The 25127-nt window shown below is 38.8% G+C and overlaps 1 protein-coding gene, 1 long non-coding RNA gene and 1 pseudogene across 2 annotated transcripts; 1 reads left to right on the top strand and 2 right to left on the bottom strand.

Annotated features, from left to right (window-relative positions):
- Window positions 1–23177, top strand: LOC141673393 (uncharacterized; annotated as a pseudogene).
- Window positions 4296–5331, bottom strand: LOC141672506 (uncharacterized). Its single transcript, XR_012555571.1, has 2 exons — window positions 5055–5331; window positions 4296–4667 (listed from the first exon to the last, which is right to left on the bottom strand). It is a non-coding gene; the product is annotated as an uncharacterized LOC141672506 (long non-coding RNA).
- A 648-nt stretch (window positions 23178–23825) lies between the features above and the next one.
- On the bottom strand, window positions 23826–24839 carry LOC141670982 (ABC transporter G family member 11-like). Its single transcript, XM_074477047.1, has 2 exons — window positions 24497–24839; window positions 23826–24180 (listed from the first exon to the last, which is right to left on the bottom strand). Exons 1-2 carry the CDS (start codon window positions 24836–24838, stop codon window positions 23983–23985), a joined length of 540 nt encoding a protein of 179 aa, XP_074333148.1. The 5' UTR covers window position 24839; the 3' UTR covers window positions 23826–23982.
- Between the last annotated feature and the right edge of the window lie 288 nt (window positions 24840–25127).

Below are 25127 nucleotides of genomic sequence, written 5' to 3'. Positions count from 1 at the left end.
ATGGCTTGGAATATTGATGTGAAAACAACCACAATTGCAAATTGTTTTCGGCATTGCAAGATTCGTTCAGAAGAAAATGATGAACAAGAACTTGGAGAAATAAATGAAGGTGTCGAAAGATTAAATGAAGTTATCTCTAATTTACGATATAGGAATGTGATGGATGTCGAGCATCTCTTAAACTATCCAAACGAGAATGATGCGGTTATGGAATCACCTACGGATGAAGAAATCATTGAGTCGGTAATGAGCACTGATGAAGGGACTGATCCTGAACCCGACGATAGCAATGTCATCCCAAGCGTGTCATCAAAGGAAGCATTTCAAGCACTCACCACTTTGAACAATTACTTGTTACAACACGAGCAAAACATACCAGGAGTTATTTTTGCTTTACATAAAGTCAAGGACGAGATTAATTTTGGCTTTGGTGGAAAGAAGAAACAAGCTACAATAGATTCATATTTTAATAAGAATTAAATTTTGTAATCATATACATTATACAGTATATATATATATATATATAATTATGGAATTATTACTTTACATATTACTTGGGCCCTTAATGACTTTCGAATTTTTTATTATCTTATGCTTTTAGCGAGAATATTACTTTACAACATTGGCCCAAGTTGGGACCGATGAAAATTATTACTTAAGCGAGTTTATTACTTTATCGGATATTACTTAATCGAGGTTTAACTGTAATGAATTATTTTAGAAAGAATTATTCAAACGATTTCAAACAAACAATTTAACAAATCTTATCTTATCTTTGTTTTGAAAATCAAATTCGTTAGACTTGTGCTTATAAATATAACTTTTATTTTCAGATTCAAGACTAATGCTTACACAACTATTCTTTCCGAAAACATCTTTTGTTTCTATATCTTAAATATCCGGTCAAACAAGAGTTGTAAATTTTTGTTATCATACATTGCGTGTATTTATCAACTTGTGTTGGATTGTAGTAAGATTTTGATTATTAAAAGATTAGCGAAAGGTAGCTATTCGGTTAGCCGGTTAGCCGGCAGTAGTAGTGTGATAGAGAAAAAGGGTTTTTTCGTAATTATGTGCTTGAAATTAAAAAAAAATGTAACTTTTTTATTGAATTTGATATAATACAATTATATGTAAGTTGGCATGGGGATTTGAATATAAGCCGGGGTCGAATCAAATGAAAAAATTTCAGTGTTCTGCATTATTTATCTCTGATTATTACTAATTTTATATTTCAGTAATTTACATTTTACAGATTAATTAAATTTCTCTCATTATTTAAAAGATTTGACCCATTTATAAAGAAGACTATCTCAGTTTACTCATTATATAGATTGTGAGTTGAGGTTTGCAATATAGCACGAATCTTTTTGCACATCACTAGTCATGATTCATATGCAATGAATAATGAAGATAGACAATGCATTGCAGCATGAGTCATCTATGATCTATTTTCTTGTGCAATGCTTAAAATAACTCCAACAGCTAAGGATCATTATATAAAATTATAAGGATTTAATTAAAATTAGAACAACTCCAACAATATCCTAATAATTTCCTAAAAAATTAAGATCCTCCTTTATTTACTTAAAAATAAGGGATATTTAATCATTCCATATCTTACTTTTATTAATTAAATATTCATTTACCTTTTTTTTCACACTCATTTTCGCACTCATTTTTCTCTCTATTCTTTAAAAAATATGAATATGTTTTAAATTTATTATTATAATAATAGTAAGGAACTAAAATAAAGATTGTTGTTGGAGTTATACTACCTTATAATATCTTAAATAGCGAGGATATTATTAACTTATATTATTTTTAAGAAACACACAAGGATCCTATTAGAGTTACTCTTAGGGGTGTAAATAATACCGGGTACCCCTTTACTCAAGTTTCGGATCATTTTATTTTCATAGTTTCCAAATTTGGGTTCGGTATCATTTTATTCGGATACAAGACGATCCCGGGTATTTATAAATGTCTGGATTCAAACCGGATATGAGTTTAACCGGATAGTTTGTGATCCTTCGGATCTGAGTCAAATATGATCCATTAATAATACAAAATATTTTTAATTTATATTATATAATAATTATTTATTCTAAAATAGATATAATGTTATAAATATATCAAATAATAACAAATTGAAAACTTAAATATGTGATGTATTACCTGTATACGATTATAATTTTTTCATTTTAAGGATAGATTAATCATATTTTATAATAAATTACATGTACATAAGGTATTAAGAAATTATAAAATTGATATTTAATTAGAAATGTAATGAGTTAAAATTATAATTCATGTCTGATTTTAAACCAAATAGGGACCGCGGATCATATTCGGGTAGGATCACTTTAGAGAAAAAATATGAGATATAATCTGAATGGCTATATAAATGCTGGTATCCGATATCATATTTTATCCTGATATGATTTTTTAGCCAAAGTTAAATCTTGTAAAAGACGGAGATAAAACTTATCATATTTTCAAAAACAATATGCCGAGATACCTACTGCCCTAGTTGCTCTAAACTTACTAAACTTGGACAACAATGACACGGATGAGTTGATAAATTTTCCAACTTTAAAACATCATATTATTAGCTAAAACAAAACATAGCTCTCTACTCTCTTCCTCTCTAAATCTTGTACATCAACTGGAGATTAATTTTGTGCTACAGATACAAAAATAGCAGCAGCAGCAAGAATAGAATCAATCTTTATATACCCCATCAAATCATGCCGTGGGATTTCTATTTCTCAAGCACCCATTGTCACCAGTACTGGTATCATCCTTTTCACAGTCCAATCTTTTTCTGCTCCCATTATATATTTATATGTAAAGGGTTCTTTCCATCGTTGCAGTATACCTGTCCACGTTTATTATCCATGAAGAAGAGTAACACGTGTTTTTTTGTTTGAAGAGGGGCCACTCCTGCTTTACAACACAAGTCGGAAAACAGGCTACTTATGTATCACAAATTTTTGTAGTTCTACTTATTATAAACTGATAATTCCGGTGAGCGGGGCGACTCCGTCCGACGTCGTTCCTGAACCTTCTGGGTATAAATGAGGTGTAACTGCTGGTTGGGTATCTGCAAAACAACACCGGAAGAGGGGTTTGGCTCTCACGACGCCTCCAGTGTAAAAATAAGAATAGGGTTTTGGAGAAGATGAAGATGTATGTATGTGATAGAAAGGTTGCTGCGTGTGTATATGAGTGTAAGAGAGTGATTGTGTAAAAGTGTGAATGTTTTTCTAACCCCTAAATTCTTCATCCTTGGGTATATATATAGCCCAAAGATAGGGTTTAAGAGTTGTTACCTCTGACTCAGGGTCGTTGGATCTTGGGGGCAGAGGACTCCTGGCTTGGGTGGATTGCTTACACGTGTCCAGGGGAGGACCACCTTCAGGGTGTCCTAACGGCCTTCTGACACGCGTCATACGTGTTTGTCTAGTATGTTGGTTGTTGATAGCTGTCATCGTCACGTGCTCACGTACCCTTCCTTGGCAGGTTGTGGAATGTGCATGTGCTTGCAGAAACCCTCTCATGGTGATCTTGGCCCTGATCAGGATCCAGATAGGCAGATGATCCAGGTTATGGGCTGGATCCTAGTAGGCAGGTGATCTAGGTCCCTGATCAGAACCGGGTTGCCAGATGACCCGGGCCTGGTCTCTCCACTTGGTTGTTCTGGGAGGGGGAGTCTTGATCTATCGGTTGAGCCTGATACCTTTTAGATCCAGGTTGGATCGACTACAAGAAATTTGACAGTTATCTACCAATTTTAATGGTAGCTAAAAGTACTTTATTGGTAGATAAAGACAATTTACCCATAAATACAAAATTGGTAGCGATTGGTAGGTAAAAATTGGTGGAGAAAGAGTATTAATCTATCAAATGGTATATTGGTAAGTAAAGGATCATGTGGGCCCCATTTATCAATTAATTAAAACTGAGTCATCGAATGACGTGTCGATATTCCACGTGGCTTGCTATCCTACGTGACATCAAATAAGCAATCCACATGGCACCTAGTTAGCAATCCATGTGGCACCTTACAATTGGTCCATGTGTAGCCTCATAAGAGGTCCACATGGCACCTCATCAACTATCCACATGGAAATCAATAATTGGTACACTTGATATACTGTGATTGGTCCACTTAGCAACTTTACATGGGCCCACGTGGCAATTGTAGTGGGTATACTCGTAAATGGATGGCATTGTATCGATAGTTTTTTGGACGTACAGTCACGCACTGCATAGTTTATTGATTGAATAAATTAAATGTAAAATATATAATTATTACTATAATTAAAATGTCATACAAAGGAACCAAAGCTGGTCCTGGTTTACTTACACAAGGCTCTTACAAATCTGTACAGTAGTATAAATTATAAATTGATCATAAAATTCTATAAAAAAATATCAATCTATTTAATACAGGTGAGAGTTTGTTGAGTTCGCCGAAGGAAAATATTGTTCTTCACTGTCTGCATAAGTCTTCCAACCTTCATCTTTCTGGGAATTTGCGTACATCTATTCTCCATATCAAATTATTATACAGGCCAATAGCATAGCATAGCATTCATGGAGAAAGATAACAAGCTACCAACAAGTGATTTAGAAGACAAAATGGCATCATTCCTCCTTAACTACAAAACAAACATGTAAATCAAGTTAACATCTTTAAAGATAAAAGTACCAACATTTATAAGTTACGTATGTTTAATAACAACAATAAAATTGAGGTATATAACGTTAACTTCAATCATAAAAATAAAATAGAGACCAATGCCCATATAACTAGACATAAAAAGATTATGCATATCATGTATTTATGATTGTTGAGATTACTTACCTATCCAGATACTGTTGTTAATGTGTTCTATCTGCATGGGTTAAACAGATTGAACATAATTTTTGGATGAGTACTTGAACCAAACACTTGGTAGGCATTTTCATATATAATACACTAAAGCATTTAATACATGTAAAAGATCAATTAAACATTTGACAAAACAGGAAAATAAGTAAATTACCTCCTCCAATTATGTTGAGCAAGCCATAGGACGGAGTACTATTTTGTGTATGAAGATGAACAGAAAATTTTTAGGAAAGAATAGAATAGTGACATGTTATTTACTTGAACAAATTGATAATGACAAGTAGGAGTAGGAGTAGGAGTCGTCAGATAACGTGATTGTAGCAGTTTTCTATAAAAATATGTGATCTCCAAAAAAGAAATTCTCCCCAAAAAGTTTTTGCCTCCGTTCTAATTACCTTGGGAATTGCGATATTTATGTATCAAGACTCAAGAGTTTCCGTCCGCAATTCTTATTAAAACAAGTTTATGTTGAACTATTATATTATACTCCCTCTGTCCCATATTATTTTTCCCATTTTGACTTTCGCTACTATTCATGATAAGCGATTGACTACTAATATACGTCTAATCTATAATATCAAATATAGTCATGAGTGATTTTGTTGGATTCGTATTTATGAGTATTTTAATATAATAAAATTTTTATATTTAATACTAATACGGTATTAAAGATATTAACAATCAAAAGTGTGCATTGGCAAACGTGTCCATCACAAAGAGAAAACGTTTTTAGGGACGGAGGGAGTACTAACTTTATAACTCGTGTCATTCACAAGTCTTTATTAATATTTTATATTATTTTAAATTATAATAAATTTCTTTTTGATCACTATATTATTATTATATTTATAAATAATAATATATATATTTGTTGTTGGTAGAAATCGAACTTGTATCTTATATAGTGTATAAATAATAATATAAATATTTATTTTTGGCAGAGTTCGAATTTAAATCTTGGTTAGTGTATAAATAATAATGTAAATATTTGATGTTGGCGAGATTCGAACATGGGAGTTTCAGTATCGTATATTCTTTTAATATTTGAATCTAACAGTCATAAATGAGGATAACCAAAACAACCAAAAATATTAATACCAAATTATATCTCATTGCGGTTCTTATATTCTTGTATATTATAGATTTATTATCTATATTATATTATAATAGACGAAACATTAAAAGTTTAATAGTCGGTCGGTCGGCACTTGCTAAAATTATTTAATTATCCTTAGACATTTAGTTAATTATTTTAATTCTAATTGGTTAATCGGTCAATTCTAATTCTAATTGATAACGAAATCAACTTGCTCTATCAATTTATATTATATTTCATATCAAATTTTATATCATTATTATTGATATCAATGTTAACGTCTTGAACCAATTTTAAATTCTAATTCATATTTAATTCTATATTATTGTAACTGATATTTCTGACTAAAATCAATCAATATATGTTATTCATCCACACTAAAAAATTATACAATTGATTGATGAAAAAATAAAATTAAAATAAGAAAATAATTAAACCATCTAAAATAAAATAATATGTACTTTTATGCTGGTTAACAACATTTTTTTACCATTGATACAATTTTTTTTACAATTGATCGGAGATTGAACAAATTGATATAAAATAAATATGAATATAATTAGTTGGATCTGATCCATATACCAAACTAAAAATAATGTGTATATTACCGTTGTGAGATAAAATTTACCTTTTAATTAAAACATAATTATCTTTTATAAATTAACCTATAAATAGTAATAAAACTATTTCTTTCAATCACTGATAAATTTTTTTTTTGGGTAATAATTTACATATATATAAATTATTTATTATAACTATACATATATATAATAAATATTAATAATTATAAATATATTTATTTTGTGTAACTTGTGTTGTGTCGTGTACCCAAAAGATAAATACAAAATTACATCTTGGTCTTATATTTCGTGTTCGTATATTTTTCATGTCGTATACTCAAAATAAAAATACAAATACTAAATTTTCTTGTCGTGTTGGTGGTTTCTGAAAAATTATCGGGTATAGTTCTCACTGTAATAATTAATAATTCAAATAGGGTTGGATCGATTTGTCCTCTTGTAACTTAAATTGGTACTCCTAATAAAATAAATATACATTTTCAAAATTTTCGCTGATCGAAGTTGAGGCGCTTACACAGGAGAAGGATAAAAGTCAAGGGAGAGGACATAGTTTGGTAAGGAATAACTTGCCACGTCACCTTTAAAGAAAAAAATGCTGCTAAAAAACTTCCCTGTTTGTATAAAATAAAAGAATTGCTTTTCAGTATTGTACATATATTTAATTTGACGGATGTGATCATTTTTGATTTATAAATAACTTTTTATTCAACAAACAAATGTCATAACAAATTCAGACAATTTTGGATCATAGAAAGTCAACTCGCTTGTTACAATCTATGAAATTATAATTCGCTAATGAATCATGATTCAAACAAATTTTAATTTTTCCTGCACATAGCTTTAATATTTATGTATTAGTAGTTAAAACTAATTTTTACCAACCAATATATATTAGTAGATAAATTATCGGTAGCTAAATTTCACTTTTCTTGTAGTGCCGCATTTGCCCCCCACTTTCTTATGTAGATTTTCTGGATGAGAGAGTAGAGTATTGTCACGTAGTTGTTGCTTTAGGAGAAAATTTTTTGCGTCATGGTTGTCCCCTAATCCGGATCTGGTGTAGTAGATACTAATCCGGATTAAGGTAGAAGAGTCGATGATTTAGAAAAAAAAATTCTCCCTGGTTGCCCCCCAATCCGGATCGGGTGTCGTAGATAGCAATCCGGATTAAGGTAGAAGAAATTTGTCGCTTTAGGAAAAATTTCTGCTCTCTGGTTGCCCCCCAATCTGGATCTGGTGTCGTAGATAGCAATCCAGATTAAGGTAGAAGAAATTTGACGTTTTAGGAAAAATTTATGTTCCCTGGTTGTCCCCCAATCCGGATCTGGTATAGTAGATACCAATCCGGATTAAGGTGGTTAAAATTCCGCTCCTTTAATTTCTTCAAGACCCGGTTTCCTCGTGTCCGGGTAGGTGTCCATGATCCGGGTGGTAGAGCTCAGGTTCTTCGTAGATTGCGGAATATGTACCGTTTTTCATCTTTCCCCCAATGTTTTTGAATTTTTGACAGTTACCCTCCTGGAAAACCGCCCCATAATGATTATGGGGTTTAAATGTGCATTTATATGTGTGTAAACACACATATATATTTACATATATATATATATATATATATTTTGTAACTGCTGCTAGGCCCAGTAAGGCATTGCCACGTAGCAAGGGTGGTTCTCCCCCCCCATCTCCTATAAAAGCCGGCTCCTTGTACATTTTTTTATTCACATCAAAGAAAACCAACAGTTTTTCTCTCTTTTTCTTTTTCTCAAGGTTTCTCGAAGCGCTGCATCGGTGGTTAGGGATTTCCGTCGCTGCGCCGCCGTCTCTCCTTGTTTGCTTGCAATTTGTAAGTTTACTCTTTCCTTCTTCGATTCCTTGTGCTTTATCTTCGAGTTGTTCCCAATTTTGTCAATTTTGCATGCTTCAATTTTGTGTCTCTATCTTCGAATCCATAGTACAAATTAATGTTTTAGTCTTTTTTGTGGTTGGTATGACTGTTTGTGTGTAGATCTGTGATAGGGTATAAGCGACCTAGCTAGGATCTAACCTGGATCTAAAGGGTATCAGGCTCAACCGATGGACCAAGACCCCCCTCTCCCAGAACAACCAAGTGGAGAGACCAGGCCCGGGCCATTTGCATGACCCGGGTCATCTGCCAACCAGGTTCTAACCCGGGACCTGGATCACCTGCCTACCAGGATCCAGCCCATGACCTGGATCATCTGCCTACCTGGATCTGGATCAGGTCCAAGATCACTATGAGGGGGGTCCCTGCAAGCACATGCACATTGCACAACCCGCCAAGGAAGGGTACATGGGCACGTGACGATGACAACTATCAACAACCAACATACCAGACAAACACGGAGCGTGTCAGAAGGCCGTTAAGACACCCTGAAGGTGGTCTTCCCCTGGACACGTGTAAGCAATCCACCCAAGCCAGGCGTCCTCTGCCCCCAAGATCCAACGGCCCTGAGTCAGAGGTAATAACCCCTAAACCCTACATTTGGGCTATATATACCCCCAAGGATGAAGGGTTTAGGGGTTAGAAAAACATTCACACTTTTACACAATCACCCTCTCACACTCATATACACACGCAACAACCTTTCTATCACAAACATACATCTTCATCTTCTCCAAAACCCTATTCTTATTCTTACACCGGAGGCGCCGTGGGAGCCAAACCCCCCTTCCGGTGTTGTTTTGCAGATACGCAGCCCGCAGCTACACCTCATTTATACCCAGAAGGTCCAGGAACGGTATCGGACGGAGCCGTCCCGCTCACCGGAGTTATCAATCTGTGTATTTTTGCTTGTTTTTGGCTATGTTTTTGCAAAAGAAATCGTGTTTTTGGGTTCGATTTTTCTAGGTTTTTGGGCTTGTTCTTGGTTAAGTATGTATGTATAGTCAAAAATTTCATTTTTTAGTTTTTGATTCTTGATGTAACTGTTTGTGGGTTGGGGTTTTATTTTGGACCCGGGTAGGGCGTGTAGGACTCGGATCCGAGGCACCTGTTTGGTTAGAATTGTATGTGGTTTTCAAAGTGTATGGCTGCTTTGGATCCGGATCCGGGTGTTTGTTATCAAGATCCAGGTCTATTGCTGTTAAGTTTTTTGGCTTGTAGTTAACATGATCCGGATCGTTGATATTTTTCCGTGTTGGAGTTGCATTAGCGGTCCGGATCGTTAGGTTATGGTAAAGTTAACATAACGTCCTTGATCCGGACCGCTTAGCAGAAACTTAAAAAATGGTAGGATTCCAGACTTACGCACCTTCATTTTAATAGGTATATGGTCCGGATCAAGAGGCTTTCCAGGAGAGCTTTAAACTGTTACCCTGGTTTTAGTGGTGAGGAGAGTGATTCTGATTTGGCCGAGAAGACACATATCCGGGTAGAGATGGGCAAGAAAGCCTCCCCTTCTACTGAACTAATTTCGAAGTTTAGGTATAAGAAGATTTCGGGGAATTCGGTTCCCTTCACTCCAGAAGGTTACTGGATAGACGTAAAATACCATTTTATTGAGAAGCCCGCAGAGATTGAAAATGAAGTATATTATAGCAGGGTGAGGTATGATTGACAGCCTAACGGTCACCCCGGGGTGTATAACCAGGAAGCTCTCGAGAGGATGTTTGCCGAGTTTCCCATAAGCCGGGATTATTACCAGCTGAAAGATTCGTTCTCTGAGGCGGATCCGGCTGAGATGGATGAAGCGGTCCGGGCTGCTTTCCAGTTGACCCCTGATATCGAGTGGAGGTGGCCGGAACCTCATGAAAGGATCTTTCACCGCCTGTAAGACGACTTTGTTCCGGTCTGGATGGAACATCTTAGATCCGGGTGGAGCCCCCGGTGCCATATGTTCATCAAACACCTCTGCAAGCATGTGTACAAGATATCCTCGATGCAGATCACATCGAATGGGATAAAGTCGAAGACCTGGTTTATCGCTTGCTGCAACAAGTCCGGGTTCTTGCCTACTCTGAAGCTCTTCCACCAGATTTTCTATCTTTCTAAATCCAGTCAGAAGCCTTTTTACGAGATTAGGTTCCGGGCCGCGGAGTGTGGTTATGGCCCAGGTAGAGCCAATCATATCATGCACCAGTCCTCTTTGAAATTCTGGAACGGGGAGATTATTTTGTTGAAGGGATATTACTTGGCTTATCTCCCCTATTTTACAATTGAGGGCGTTCAGACTAAGTTCAGCCCGGCTGTGCTTGAAGGCCGGGATTTGTCCCAGATTAGGTGTTTCTGCAACTCCCTTGAGTTCCAGCCGACTCGGGACACGTTTATGAACCATAAGTTGCTTTTTAATCTTGGCTGTAAGTTTTTCTTCAACCTATGCTGGCCCTTGATCCGGATCCCTTGCTCCGTTTGCTGATCCGGATAAAGGTTCTGTTTGCTTTTTACTTATGACTCATTTAGATAGGATGTTGGCTTTTGATCCGGGTCTCTTGCTTCGCTTGATGATCCGGATCAAGGTCCCGTTTGCTTTTTTACTCGTAATCTGTTTATATAAGATATTTGCCTTTAATCCGGATCCCTTGTTCCAGGATTTGACCTCCTTTTATTTTACTTCTGCATGTTTGCCTCACTTCAACCGTAACTTCCTCAGAATCATGTCTTCTTTTGCTTATGCTGCGGCATTCAATACCCTCGGATTGGCCTTTAAGACAAGTAAGGGGGCCCCGGGCCCCGGATCAGGGTCTGCCGATATTGAGGGGGGAGCTGAATCTTCTGTTCCCCAGAACATCCCGGATCCGGGCCATGAGTCTGAGCCTGAGGTCCAGGAGATCTCGGGTGGTGACGATCCTCCAAGGAAGAAAAGGAAGTCCGTCCCAACCAAGCCTCCCCGGGGCAAAGCTGTGGTCTCCAACCGGGTCATCTGCGACTCGGAGGGAAAAGGTCCAGACGGGAATGCTGTGAAGGTAGGCACCAAGTATCTGATCGACCTTGCCGGGTTTATGTCCAGCATCCCCTCCGAGGATGATTGGAAGGAGGTTGAGAGGTACAACATGGCTACTGCCTTGAAGAGGATAAACGGGCAATGGGGGCAGGTAATTACTGAATTGCTATATTTTTAGTCCCGGATTGTGCCCCCTAACTTTGTTTCTATACTCAGTTTCTACCTTGTCTTTTTCCAGCTTGGGAGCGCCATATCCATCTGCTCAAATGTTGCTTTTACGGAGATCCGGTAGGCCAACAACCAGACTAACATCGAGAAGTTACGGGCTGATGGTTTAAACGGTGAGTTGGAAGAGGCCCGGGAGAGCTTCCGGACGGTTGAATCAGGATTGAACGAGAACCTGAAGGAGGAGCAGGACCCGGATGAGGGTCTTACTAAAGAGGTGGAGAGGCTGAAGGCCGAGCTTGCTGCTAAGGAAGATTTGAACAAGGAAGCCATAATCGTTGAGTTCAAGGCTAGTGACGTTTATGACTTCGAGGTGGCTCAGGCAGGAGTCCCTGAGGTCCGTAGATCTTGGCTTGTTGCAGAGAGGCACATAAAATCCGACCCTCTGGCCAACTGAGAGAGTTTCATTCAGGAGTTCCTTGCTGCGAAATCTGTTGTCGAAGAGGGCAAGGGTGAACCGGAACCATATAACGGGCCCATCCCTAATTTCCTCTAGATCCGGACCAGCTTCGCTAAGCTTCTCGGGCCCGACCCCTGTAATTTCCCTTTTTCTAGGATTTCCAATTATCATACTTTGATTTTCTGAACTTGACTGTAATATTTAGATTTGTTCCGGGTCAGGCATTGATCCGGATTATGCTTTAAATTTGACTTTCTTTTCCTTGTATTTTCCTTTCATTGTAGAAAATATTTTCTGCTTGCTTTGGGTATGTCCCCCAACCCGGATTGGCTTTATAGCCGGGTGGTTCTGGGTATGAAGCCTTGTCAGGGTTGACATTGCTTTTCTTATGGTATATCAATCCAGGTTTGGTACCATAACTGAATTGATAGTTGCTTCTGCTTTTTGTACTTAGGAAATAATCCTGGTACATAATGGTTACTTTTGACCCAGATTTAGATTATCAAATGGGTTTGTTTTGGTTTTTATATTGGTTTTCAATCCGGGTATGCTATCATTCCGGATTGATGAGTGCTTATTTGCTTTATGTACTTAGAAATCAATCTGAGTACATAATGGTTGTGGCAACCCGGATTTGGAATCTTATCCGGGTTGTTTTTGCTTATAATATTTCTTTCAATCCGGGTATTCTACCAATCCGGATTGATGATTGCTTATTTTGCTTTATGTACTTAGGAATCAATCTAAGTACATAATGGTTATTTTTAACCCGGATCTGGATGCATGTCCGAGTTGTTTTTTGCTTGTAATGTTGTTTTTAATCCGGGTATGACACCATACCCGGATTGATGATTGCTCTATTTACTTAGAAATTTTCAAAGTGAATAGTGGTTGCTTTTATTTTTTGCTTCCAATCTGGATGTGAGACTATATCCGGATTGTTTTTTGCTTTCCTTACTAGTAATTTTAAAGAAGTAATAACTTTCTGGGAAAGGAAAATTCTTTTCATTGATTTGAAATTTTGTTCATACAAAATATAGGATCATAAATTGGTTGCTTGCCATAGGCTACAAGTTTTTGGTTGCTTTTGGTTGCTTTTTCTACTGGTAAAATTTTCTAAGCCTGAGTCCATGCCAAGTGTTTGGGATCTCAGATTCATCCATATTTATGAGCTTGTATGTGCCTGGCCTTAGAACTTCCTTGACTTTATATGGGCCTTCCCACCTTGGCATTAGCTTCCCAGTGTTGGTGGGATCTGAAGCTTCCGTGTCTCGAAGAACCAAGTCTCCAACTTGGAAGTTTTTGACCCGGGAGTTCTTGCTGAAATGCTCTTTAGTTTTTTCTTTGTACTTCTCCATCCTTGCAACAGCCTGGTCTCCGACTTCATCAATTACCTCAATATTTGTTCTGAGCCCCTCCTCATTTTCTATTTCCTTAAAGTTTATTGCTTGATGGGATCAGGATCCTACTTCAATTGGTAGCATCACTTCTGTTCCGTAGGCCAGTTTGAAGGGTGTTTCTCCTGTGCTTGTCCGGGGGCTGGTTTTATAGGCCCATAGGACATTAGGAAATTCTTCTGGCCATCTGGTTTTATTTTCCCTGAGCCTCTTCTCGATCCCCCAGAGTAGGATCCGGTTGGTTACTTCTACTTGGCCATTCCCTTGAGGGTAGGCTACAGATGATTTCCTGTGTCGGATACCCCGCTCTTGAAGGTAGGATTCGAATTCTGATCCAACGAACTGTGGCCCATTATCTGAGACCAGTACTCTCAGGATCCCGAACCTCATCAAAATGTTGTCCATGAATTTGATGCAGTCTTGCTGGTTTATTGTTCTCATGGCCTTTACCTCTACCCATTTGGTCATGTAATCGATGGATACTAGCAAGTACCTGAGGTATCCTTTGGCCCTGAGGAAGGGTCCCATGATATCAATGCCCCATACAACAAAGGGGATTGGTGATAAGACTGAAGAGGGTAGGACTGGGCTCATCCGGGTGGCATTGCTGAAGATTTGGCATTCTTTGCATTTTTTCACAAAATCTATTGCGTCCTGGTGAATAGTTGGCCAGTAGTACCCTTGTCTTATGATCTTGTGAGCTAGGGCCTTTGCGGACATATGATCCCCGCATATTCCTTCGTGAACTTCCATCAGACAGTATTGTGCCTCCCCTGGGCCAATGCACTTTAGGATTGGAGATGAGAAGGTCCGGCGATAGAGTATCCCATCTTCAATAAAAAAATTTGTTGCCTTAGCTTTTAACCTTTGAGCCTTCCCTTTATCTTCCGGGAGCTCTCCCTTCTCCAAGTAGTTGATAAATGGAGTCATTCAATTCGGGCTGTTGTCTTTTTCCATGACCTCTTCAGATTCTATGTTTGGCCTCTATAACTCTTCGAAGTAGATGGAGCAATCTAAGTCTGATGAGTTTTGAACAAGTTTAGATAGTGTATCAGCCTCTAAATTCTCCTCTTTGCAGATTTGAATGACTTGTATTTTTGGTATCAAGGCGAGGTAGCTTTGGACCAGAGCCTGGTACTTGGCTAGAACTGGGTCCTTGGCTATGTACTCGCCGTTTGTTTGCTTTACCACGATCTGCGAGTCGCTGTAGATTTTGAGATCCTGGATCCTGAGGATTTTTGCTAGCTTCAATCCTGCTATCAGGGCCTCATATTCCGCTTGGTTGTTTGTTGCTGAAAAGCCTAAGGAGATTTCTGCTTGGATTGTGAATCCTTCTGGGCTATTTAGGATGAGTCCGACTCCTGATCTTTCATTTGTTGAGGAACCATCAACTTTGAGAGCCCAGGCTCCTATATTTTGATCAGTATTTCTCTTAGGGTCAATGCTTATGGGCATAGGCTCTTCTTCCGGGAAGTTGCATTCTATGATGAAATCAGCTAGAGCCTGGGCTTTGATTGTTGTTCTTGGAATGAAACTCAAATTGAATTGACTTAGCTCAACCGCCCAATTTACCAATCTTCCTGAGATATCTGGCTTGTGTATTATCTTCCTTAAGGGTTGGTTAGTTACCACCCGTATCTCCCTTCCCTGGAAGTAGTGCCTGAGCTTCCTGGATGCTGTGACCAAGGCAAAAGCAAACTTTTCCAGTCTTGGGTATCGGATCTCTGCATCTTTTAGCACTTGGCTCACATAATAAACTGGTTGTTATTTTCCATTCTCTTCCCTGATCAGGGCTGTTCCAACTGCTAGGGCCCCTGCTGATAGGTAAAGGGATAGGGGCTCCCCGGGTTGGGCTTTGGTTAACACAGGGGGTTGAGAGAGGTACCTTTTAATTTCTTCAAATGCGCTTTGGCATTCCGGGCTCCAATTAACTTCTCTCTTGTTGGTTGCTCCTTTTAAAAGGTCAAAGAATGGTAGGCATCTCTCAGCTAGCTTTGAGATAAATCTTCTGAGTGCTGTCAATGACCCTGCTAGCTTCTGCACATCTTTTTGTGTTCTGGGAGGTTTCATCTCCTGGATTGCCTTTATCTTTTTTGGGTTGGCTTCAATTTCCCGGTTGCTTATCATGAATCCAAGAAATTTTCCTGCCCCTACTCCGAATGTGTACTTTTCTGGATTGAGCCTGAGTGGGTATTTTTTCAAGTTGTCAAAGCATTCTCTTAGCTCTCCTATGTGACCGGGGATGCTTGTGGACTTTGCAATCATGTCGTCAATATAGGATTCCAGGTTCCTTCCAATCTGGTCTTTGAAGATTTTATTCATTGCCCTTTGGTAGGTCGTTCCCGTGTTAGTTAATCCAAAAGGCAACATTACATAGGCATAGACTGTCCTGTGGGTAATGAAGGATGTCTTTAGGATATCATTGGGATTCATCTTGATCTGGTTGTACCCCGAGTAGGCGTCCATGAAACTCAGCATAACGTGCCCGGATGTTGTGTCAATCAATTGATCAATATTTGGCAAGGGGTAAGGATCTTTGGGGCATGCACTGTTTAATTTCGTGTAGTCAATACACATTTTCCATTTCCCATTTTGCCTTTTTTACCATCACAACATTTGCCAACCATTCCGGGTACTTGACTTCACATATGATCCCAGCTTTTAGTAGTTTCTCAATTTCTCCATCTATTGCTTTCTGCCTTTCTGGGGCAAAATTTCTTCTCTTTTGCTTAACTGGCTTCCTTTCGGGGTTGACGTCCAAGCTATGCATTGCTATGGATTCATCCAACCCGGGCATGTCTCTCGGGCTCCAGGCAAATATATCATAGTACCCCCGGAGTAATGATACCAGTTCTTCTTTGAAGGTAGTCTCGAGTCTGGATCATATCTTTACTTTCTTTGAAGGGTCACTCGCACTGGTCAGAATTGTTTCCGTTTCTACAGCGGCCTCAATCTTTGCGTGATCCATATTTGACACCAATTGCTGGATCCGGGCATCTGCATTCTTCTTCATATAGATCTGACTCTGGGCTGTCATCTCTTTTTGGTTACTTTCCCCTACTTCACTCATTTCAGGGTTGGTTGCTTGCACAGTAGGATTGACCTGGTCAAGGCCTGGGCTCAATTCAAACTCTGTTGTGACTTGGTTTCTTTTTTGCTCTTTTGAGCTTGGTTTGGTTGCTTTTTGATCTGGGAGGGATTCTATGATCTGGACTTCTTTTCTTCCATCATCCCTTGAGTGGGGGCGATATTTCTTAATACTTTGTTGTTTCCGAAGGACAACGGCCTTTCTCTTGTTATCTTGATGAGTTTCCGCCATTACCAGAGCTTGGCTATAACATCTTTCCGCGATCTCATAATCTCCCTTGATTTCTCCTACCCCGGTTGGTGTTGGGAATTTTATTTTCAAGTGTGATATGGAGGTGATTGCTTGGATCCTGGTCAGGGCTGATCGTCCGATTATGCCGTTGTAGGATGAGGGAGTGTTTATCACGTAGAATTTTATCACATGGATGACTTGGTTCGAGGCTGATCCAAATATCACTGGCAAGTATAAGGTTCCCTGGATCGGGACCAAGTTGTTCCCGAACCCATATAGAGGGTCTTCTCAGCATTCATTGGAGCGTACTCTCCCAAGCTTCATCCGGTCCACGGTATGCTTGAAAAGTATGTTTACTGTAGATCCATTGTCTATCAGCATCCTCCTTACTTCATTATCAAATATGTCAAGTGTTACTACCAGAGCTTCGTTGTGGTTCGGGTTGACCCCTTCATAATCTTTGCTGCTGAATGAGATCAGCATCTCCGGGTAGGATTGGATGGAGAATACTTCATATCCTGAGTCTGGGCTCCTAGGGGGAGAGTGTGACCCTCCTAGGACCACATTTACTACATTTTTTCCTTTCCTTTGCCTTTCTTCTTTCTGATTTATCTCCCAGGAGATGTACTGATTTAGGTTTCCCTTCTTAACTTGATCTTCAATGAAGTATTTGAGGGAGAGACAATTTTCAGTTTTGTGCCCATGGGTTTCATGATAGTCGCACTTCCTGTTGTAAGGCCTGCTCTCTAGGGGAGTCTGCATGGGCTTCGGAGGGTAATAGAATGGATTTCCCTTGATCTCCTTCAGTATTTCTTCCCGGGTCCTGTTTAGTGGTGTCCAGTCTGGCTCTTGCCTAGGCTCTATGGCTTGCCTTGGTGGACCGGGATCCCTTTTAGATTCCATCTTAGGACCCAGTCTTTGAAATATTGGAGTGTTTTGCACAACATTGGTCTGCTGGGTTTGGTGGCTTTGTTTGAACTTCTTCTCCAAATGGTACCCCCTTTCGGTCGATCATCAAAAGTTTTATTCCTGGATCCTCCATTCCGAGTCATTCTCATCGCCCGGAGAACGTCTGTTTCCTTTATGAACCTGGCTGCCATGGAGTAGGCAGCGGCCAGACTTTGTAGCTCTTTGTTTATCAACTCTACAATGTACCTCTCATTGTGTTCTGGATCCAGGTTCCTCCAGAATATTCTTAGAGCCTCTTTCTCATCAAGATTCGAGACTTTGTTGATGGCTTCCTGGAATCTCCACATATAAGTTTAAAGTGCTTCGTTATCATATTGGAGGATTGTTTCCAGGTGACACATGTGCATTTCATGTGTCTTATTGGCTCTGAATCTTCTAAGGAAGGCCCCCCTGAACTCTTTCCAGGAGTGAATGTTTCATGATGGGATCCTGCTGAACCACCTTTGAGCCCCCCTTTGAGGGTCGAGGCGAAGAATCTGGACTTGGTTAGGTCGTTGTAGTAATATATCTGGGCTATCTGTTCGAAGTAATTGAGGTGCTCTTCCGGATCCCCCAATCCGTCAAAAGAGTCAAAGTTGTAATATTTGAGATTTTTCTGTCGGGGGATGGCTTCTAGGGAGTGACTGAAGGGTGTGAGGGTCTCCCCAATTTCCAATCCAGAATCTTTTTCCATTTTTCTCTGGAGCTCATAAATCATGTCTTTCAGGTCCTTTTACCCCTCCTCTTCGTCGTCAGAAATGACCTCGGGGTAGGGTCCCTCCGGGTTCTTTTGCCTTTTGTTTTAGCCAGGAGCCTCTCCTCTTCCAGCTGCATTCTTTTCTGAATCTTTAGCTCAAGCTTTGCCTCTTCTTCTCTCCTTATCTATTCCCTCATCTCTTCCAACTTTTTCTTACTGGTTGCTTCTGTCTCCTTCTTACTATGTTCTTTTTTATTCTTTTTTGCCTTAGTTCCGATTCGGTCGAAGACAGATCTCCTAGATTGCTGAGAATCTTCGGACTCTTCTTGCTCATCATCTTGCTCATATTCCATCTGAGCCCGGGCTTGTTCATCTCTGTAGAGCCTGATTGCTTCAGCCAGTTCGTGGCTTGTTAAGTTGGCCATATGCACCTCTGCAACTGGAACATTGATGTACTTATACTGATTGAGCTTTATGACATTTCTGGCATCCCGGGGTGTTACTATCATTTCCAAGACCGGGGTGTGTTGCGTCAATGGTTGCTCCTGGAGGGTCTCTTGGTCTCTCCCAGGTTCATGAGCCTAAGAGTGGTCCTGATCCTGGACCTGGGTACTGGCGGGGGTCTACCAACCGTACCTTTTCCTGCTCTTGCCATTACCACAATTGTACAAACAACTGGCCAAGATTTGAGGCTAAAAATATGGATCTAAGTTTGCTTTTTTGAAGATTAAAAAAAATTCCAGAATAATACGAAACAAACTTTCTGGGTTTTGCTAGAAATACTACTTAACAAGAACAACAGGCTCTAGAACACAAAGACAATATGCAAACTAAAGCAGATCTGGGTTTTAAAACTATCAAAACTATCAAACCCCAGGCTTTAAGACTATCAAGATTATCAAACCCTAAACGATCAAAATTAACAAACGAGAGCGGGCTCACACAAAAATGGCCTAAAGTAATGAGCTCACACAAACGTGGATAAAATGAACAACATTCATATTCAAGAGAGGGTATGGTTGTTTGTGTTCTTACAGGCTTAAGATGTGGACTCTCTTAAGAGTTTACTGATGAAGGTGAATTCAGGGGCACCGAGACCCAAGGATGGAGCCCCCTCCTTCTAGCGCCAAATGATAACTCCGGTGAGCGGGGCGGCTCCGTCCGACGTCGTTCCTGGGCCTTCTGGGTATAAATGAGGTGTAGCTGCTGGTTGGGTATTTGCAAAACAACACCGGAAGGGGGGTTTGGCTCCCACGGCGCCTCCGGTGTAAGAATAAGAATAGGGTTTTGAAGAAGATGAAGATGTATGTATGTGATAGAAAGGTTGCTGCGTGTGTATATGAGTGTGAGAGAGTGATTGTGTAAAAGTATGAATATTTTTCTAACCCCTAAACCCTTCATCCTTGGGGTTATATATAGACCAAAGATAGAGTTTAGGGGTTGTTACCTCTGACTCAGGGCCGTTGGATCTTGGGGGCAGAGGACGCCTGACTTGGGTGGATTGCTTACACGTGTCCAGGGGAGGACCACCTTCAGGGTGTCCTATTGGCCTTCTGATACGCGTCATGTTTGTCTGGTATATTGGTTGTTGATAGCTGTCATCGTCACGTTCCCACGTACCCTTCCTTGGTGGGTTGTGGAATGTGCATGTGCTTGCAGGGACCCCCCTCATGGTGATCTTGGCCCTGATCCGGATCCAGGTAGGCAGATGATCTAGGTCAGGGGCTGGATCCTGGTAGGCAGGTGATCCAGGTCCCGGGTTAGAATCGGGTTGGCAGATGACCCGGGTCATGGGTTGGCCCGGGCCTGGTCTCTCCACTTGGTTGTTCTGGGAGAGGGGGGTCTTGGTCCATTGGTTGAGCCTGATATCCTTTAGATCCAAGTTGGATCCTAGTCGAGTCGCTTATACCCTATCATAAAGCATCTTTCATTGATCGTTGTTGCTTGTTCTTTGGATGTTAGCAATAGAGAATTACAAAAATTGTATATTTTTGTAATTTTTATAAGTAAAACAATCTAGTTCAGTTCACCTTCGAACTAAAATTTGAGTTTTGATTACTTAGTTTGATTGATATAGTCTTCTGACCAGTAATCATATGCTATATCCAACGTTTGCAACCAGTCATAACTATTTTTGCTTGTCCAAGATTTATGTGGGACAGAGATTGGATGGTTATCAATTCGAAGGTTAGGGCATGTACTGAAAGAGTAGAACCTAGGCTTGCTTTAGTGAAAGTGGAGCTTCCAACTGAGGAATTCTCCGTTGGTTGGAAGTCCACAAAGAGCTCTTATCTAGGTAAGGATAATGTTATAATGTTGATCCGAAACTATATCTGGGTAGAAAACTACAATGTTTGATGTTTATACTATATAACAAGTTTTGTAACTTCTGCAATTCACTATTTCTGGAAGTAAAGAAGTATTTTGCACCATGCAAGAGAAACAAAACATGGACTTATTTTACTGTTGGATGTTGGTATGCTGTAGCCTAACCAGAGTACTCCATAAACTCTTATCATGATCTTTTCAGTTGGATTGTATGGCTAGACCATGAACTGTGCCTATATTTACGTATAATTTTACCTTTGGTCTTATGCAGAAAACATGATTCTCTGAATGCTGCCTTTAACTTTATAGTTGATGATAGTACATATAGCTCCTGCAGGGCCTTGCCCCGGACTCCTAACTCTATATAGCTCTTGGAAGGACTAGTCCTAGACTCCTAACTCCATACAGCTCCTGGAAGGATTAGTCCGGGACTCCCAACTCCACACAGCTCCTGGAAGGACTAATCCTGAACACTACCAGTCCTGATTGGCGCAGTCCCGCAAGCCCAACCTTGATAAATCCCAGCACGTGAGACACCGGCCTAAGCACATGATGGGGACAACTGCCACACATAAATCATGGGAATAATCAGGGCACGTGTCAGAGGATCCTCAGAACATTCCTCAGCCAGTCCCACACTAACACGTGTAAAGCATCCACTTCAGCCAGGTGTCCTCCGCTCCCAGAACCAAGGGCTATGATTTAAAGGTACCAACCCCAAAACCCTATCCTTGGGCTATAAATACCCTAAGAAGGTATGGCTTTGGGGTTAATCACTCTCTCACACTAATATACACACACAACCACCTTTACTCATATCTATCTTCATCTTCCCCAAAAGGGAGTTCTTACTCTCACACCGGAGGCGCCGCGGGACCCAAACCCTCATTCCGGTGTTGTTTTGTAGGAACCCCACCACAGCTACACCTCTACAACGGTGAGGGATTCAGGCACGACGTCGAAGGAGCAGCCCCGCCACCGGGAGTTATCAGTTGATTATCTAAATAGAAATCCTGAATGTTAACCCTAAAAATTTAGTTGTAGTTTGAAAAGTATATAAATTGTTATTGTCTAAATGTAGTTTATCTGTCCCCATAGTGATTAGGGCACCTGGAATGGATGAGCTGAAGGTGTCACTAAGCAAACCAAGCGAAAAATCTGATGGAGTTACATTGCGGGAGTGGACAGGTTCGGTCTTGGATGAAAGAGCAGATGCATCAAAATGGTTCTTTGATTTTACTGGAAAACCCAGTCGTCTAGTGCGATTCAATGATGGTAGCACTCAGTCTTTGGTGTCTTTCGGTACAAATATATACCACTTTGAGTATCTGTTTCAGTGTTTCCTATCTGTAAGAATAGTTGACTGAGGTTTTCTATGCTTGATAAGTATTCTCTGCTTGAAATTAAAGCCCATAGCGCTAGTTTTCTCTTCTAAATGAATCTTGTCACAGTGTTTTTGGTCCTGTCTTCTTCAAAGTAGCAACCATTCTTTCATAACAATGTCTGATATGTTTAAGTTCAACATTCTTGGAATGTATGCTTTGAAATGGATAGGTAAATGCTGAATCTTCATTCGCTACAAGGCAGCACTGTATTTTTAGACTAGATAATATTCTATGATACAACAATGTACTATTTGATCGTTGTCTAAACTGATTGATTGTCGATCCTACAGAGTCCGACTCCAGGCCTCTGCTCAATAAATATGCTTCTGCTCCTGCATACAATCTCGTGTTACAGACCAGTATCAATATTTAATGATTACCCGGGTTAGTTAAGCTAAACAGTTATAGTTTACGTAATCTGAACATATAAATGCAGCATTCTTCAAATATATTGCATCTATGCAGGGATCTCTGGATGCACTTAATAACCATCTAGCCGAGTCTTTGCCCATGAATCATTTCCGACCCAGGTCGCTTAACTTTTTTTTCAAAGCTCTCTTGTAGATCCTATTCATAATTCATTACGATTTTTAAATAATTATGTATCATGTTTTGAGTCATTTGTCTCATTATATAAATTATAATTTATACTTGATTTTTATAGCATACTTATCGATGGCAGTAAACCATGCCGAGGACTTGTGGAAGGAGATCAAAATAAACAACCTGACATTCATAAGCATCCGTTTATGCCCCCGCTGCAAGGTTAAACTGTACCCTAAACATTCTACCAATTGGACAAGTTATTTTCAATTCGTATTAGGGAATTTAGCATATATCATCCATTTTACTTGGCCGAAAAAAAGGGTTTAGCATTACCATACTATTCTAAAATTAAGCTTCACATCTCATCCCCCCATGTTTGGTATCATTCCCTGTAATATAGATTGCAGAGGTTCATTTAGTTTATCTGGACTTCATTATACTGTTCAGATACCCTTAGGTTGTGTTCACTTGGGAGGAATGAAATGAGGTAGGAATGGAATGCAATAAGGAATGGAATGGGGCAGGTATGTAATAGTGATGGAATAGAATGACCATTCCATTCTTATGTCTATTTGTTCAAAATTTTTCGGGCGGAATGGGATGAAATATTTTAATTTTTTTTTAATTATTTTCGTTCCAATCGCATTGATTTAAACAATGAAATATTTTTATAATTTTTTTATATATAATTTTGATTTTATACTAATTATAGTAATTTCATCATTACAATATCAATCGAGTTAATATCAACATAGGTTTGTTATAATTAATATATCAATTTTTTAAAGAAAACAAAATTCAACCAATCACTTATTTTGTTTTTGAAAAATGAAATAAATATATTTTAAAAGGTAAAATAAAAAATGTGCACCAATAATAAAAACTCATAATTTTTACACTAACTTTTGCAAAAAGATAGAAAAAGTGAAACAAACTAAAAGTAAAATAAAAATACCAATTCTACAAATAGAGCAATATTGTGAAAACATACAATTGCATGTTTTAAAATTAAAACAACATCAACAGACCAGGTTTACCAAGTGTAATTTCAGAAGAAGCAAGGAGCCAAGTCTGTCTAAAACCAACCATACTTATCATTATATTTCACCAGAGAGAATAACATCGACAAGTTTCTTCTTCTCTTCATCTGATGCTCCGAAAAATAACACCATCAAATTCTCGCTATCGGCTATTTTCTTTGCAGCCTTAAATTTTTTTACAACATCAATATCAGAAATCTTTGACAACTCCTCAATTAGTTTTTATTTTTTTTCCAACTTCAGACTTTCTGCAGCAATAAGCAATCTTGTCGAACTCGCAAACTCGGCTGCTATTACTTTAGTAGAACTCACAAACTCAGCAGCTATCAGTTTCGAAGCATTATACATTGCTTCGATCATTGGATCAACATCGACTTTTCTTTTTTTAGAACCTTTCCGACATCTAGACTCATCAGAATTCTGCATCATTGACTCATCATCAGGCAAGTCAGCAAGTGCTAAATAGTACTAACACTTAATTCTATGTAGATGTTTATCTCATCTAAGAATATGCCTACTTCTTGATAACTTTCTCACAACAAATTATAATCTATACCACATCAAAAACAACTATTTTCTCAAGATCATAACCTAAACAAATTCAATTCCAATTAAAAAAAAGTTAAATGACGCATAAGACTCTGACTTGTTGATTGTATATAGATGAAAACATAACAATACAGCAACTACGAAAAAGAGAGAGGAAAATAAAGAAATGTTTAACAAAAATACTCACAGCAGTGCCATAGGAGAGCATTTGTATTCTACCATTAAGATAGATATTCCCAGAAAGAAAAGCATTAGCCGCACGGTGACTAGCCAGAGAATCAAGAAGACTAGATTTCCCAGAACCAGAAGGTCCCATAAGAGCTGTAAAAGTTCCAGGCTCTGCATAACCAATAAGACTATCTAAGACATTCTGAGTCTCACCATTACTAAGAGTGACCATAACAGTTAGATCTTTCCAAGCCAATCTCGCAGACACATCTCCAATAAACTCTGTATCTATTTTTTCTCTCCATAGTGTTTCACTCAGTGGACTCAATCCTCCAATCACCATTCCATTGCCCTGTGGCATATGTCCTTCTATTTTCATCATTACATCATTTGTTGAACTTGACATGATTTCTCTTTTTTATACACTTGCAAAAATATTATATACTACCACTGCAATATCTAAAATAATATATATATGCATATTATATATTATGCATGAATGATAGCTCTAATAATGCATATTAATGTTAATATTATTTTCCTTTTCATTAATAATAATCAAAACTTCTGATGCAATATTTAATATTTATATAAGAATAGGGCAATATTTTCACAAATAAACATAACTATTTAATTCCCACTGATTAAAC

Source organism: Apium graveolens, chromosome 7 (genome assembly GCF_009905375.1).
Source record: "Apium graveolens cultivar Ventura chromosome 7, ASM990537v1, whole genome shotgun sequence".
NCBI classification, from domain to species: Eukaryota; Viridiplantae; Streptophyta; class Magnoliopsida; order Apiales; family Apiaceae; genus Apium; species Apium graveolens.
Note: the sequence above shows the minus strand (reverse complement) of the source record. Positions and strands in the feature narration are given on the sequence as shown.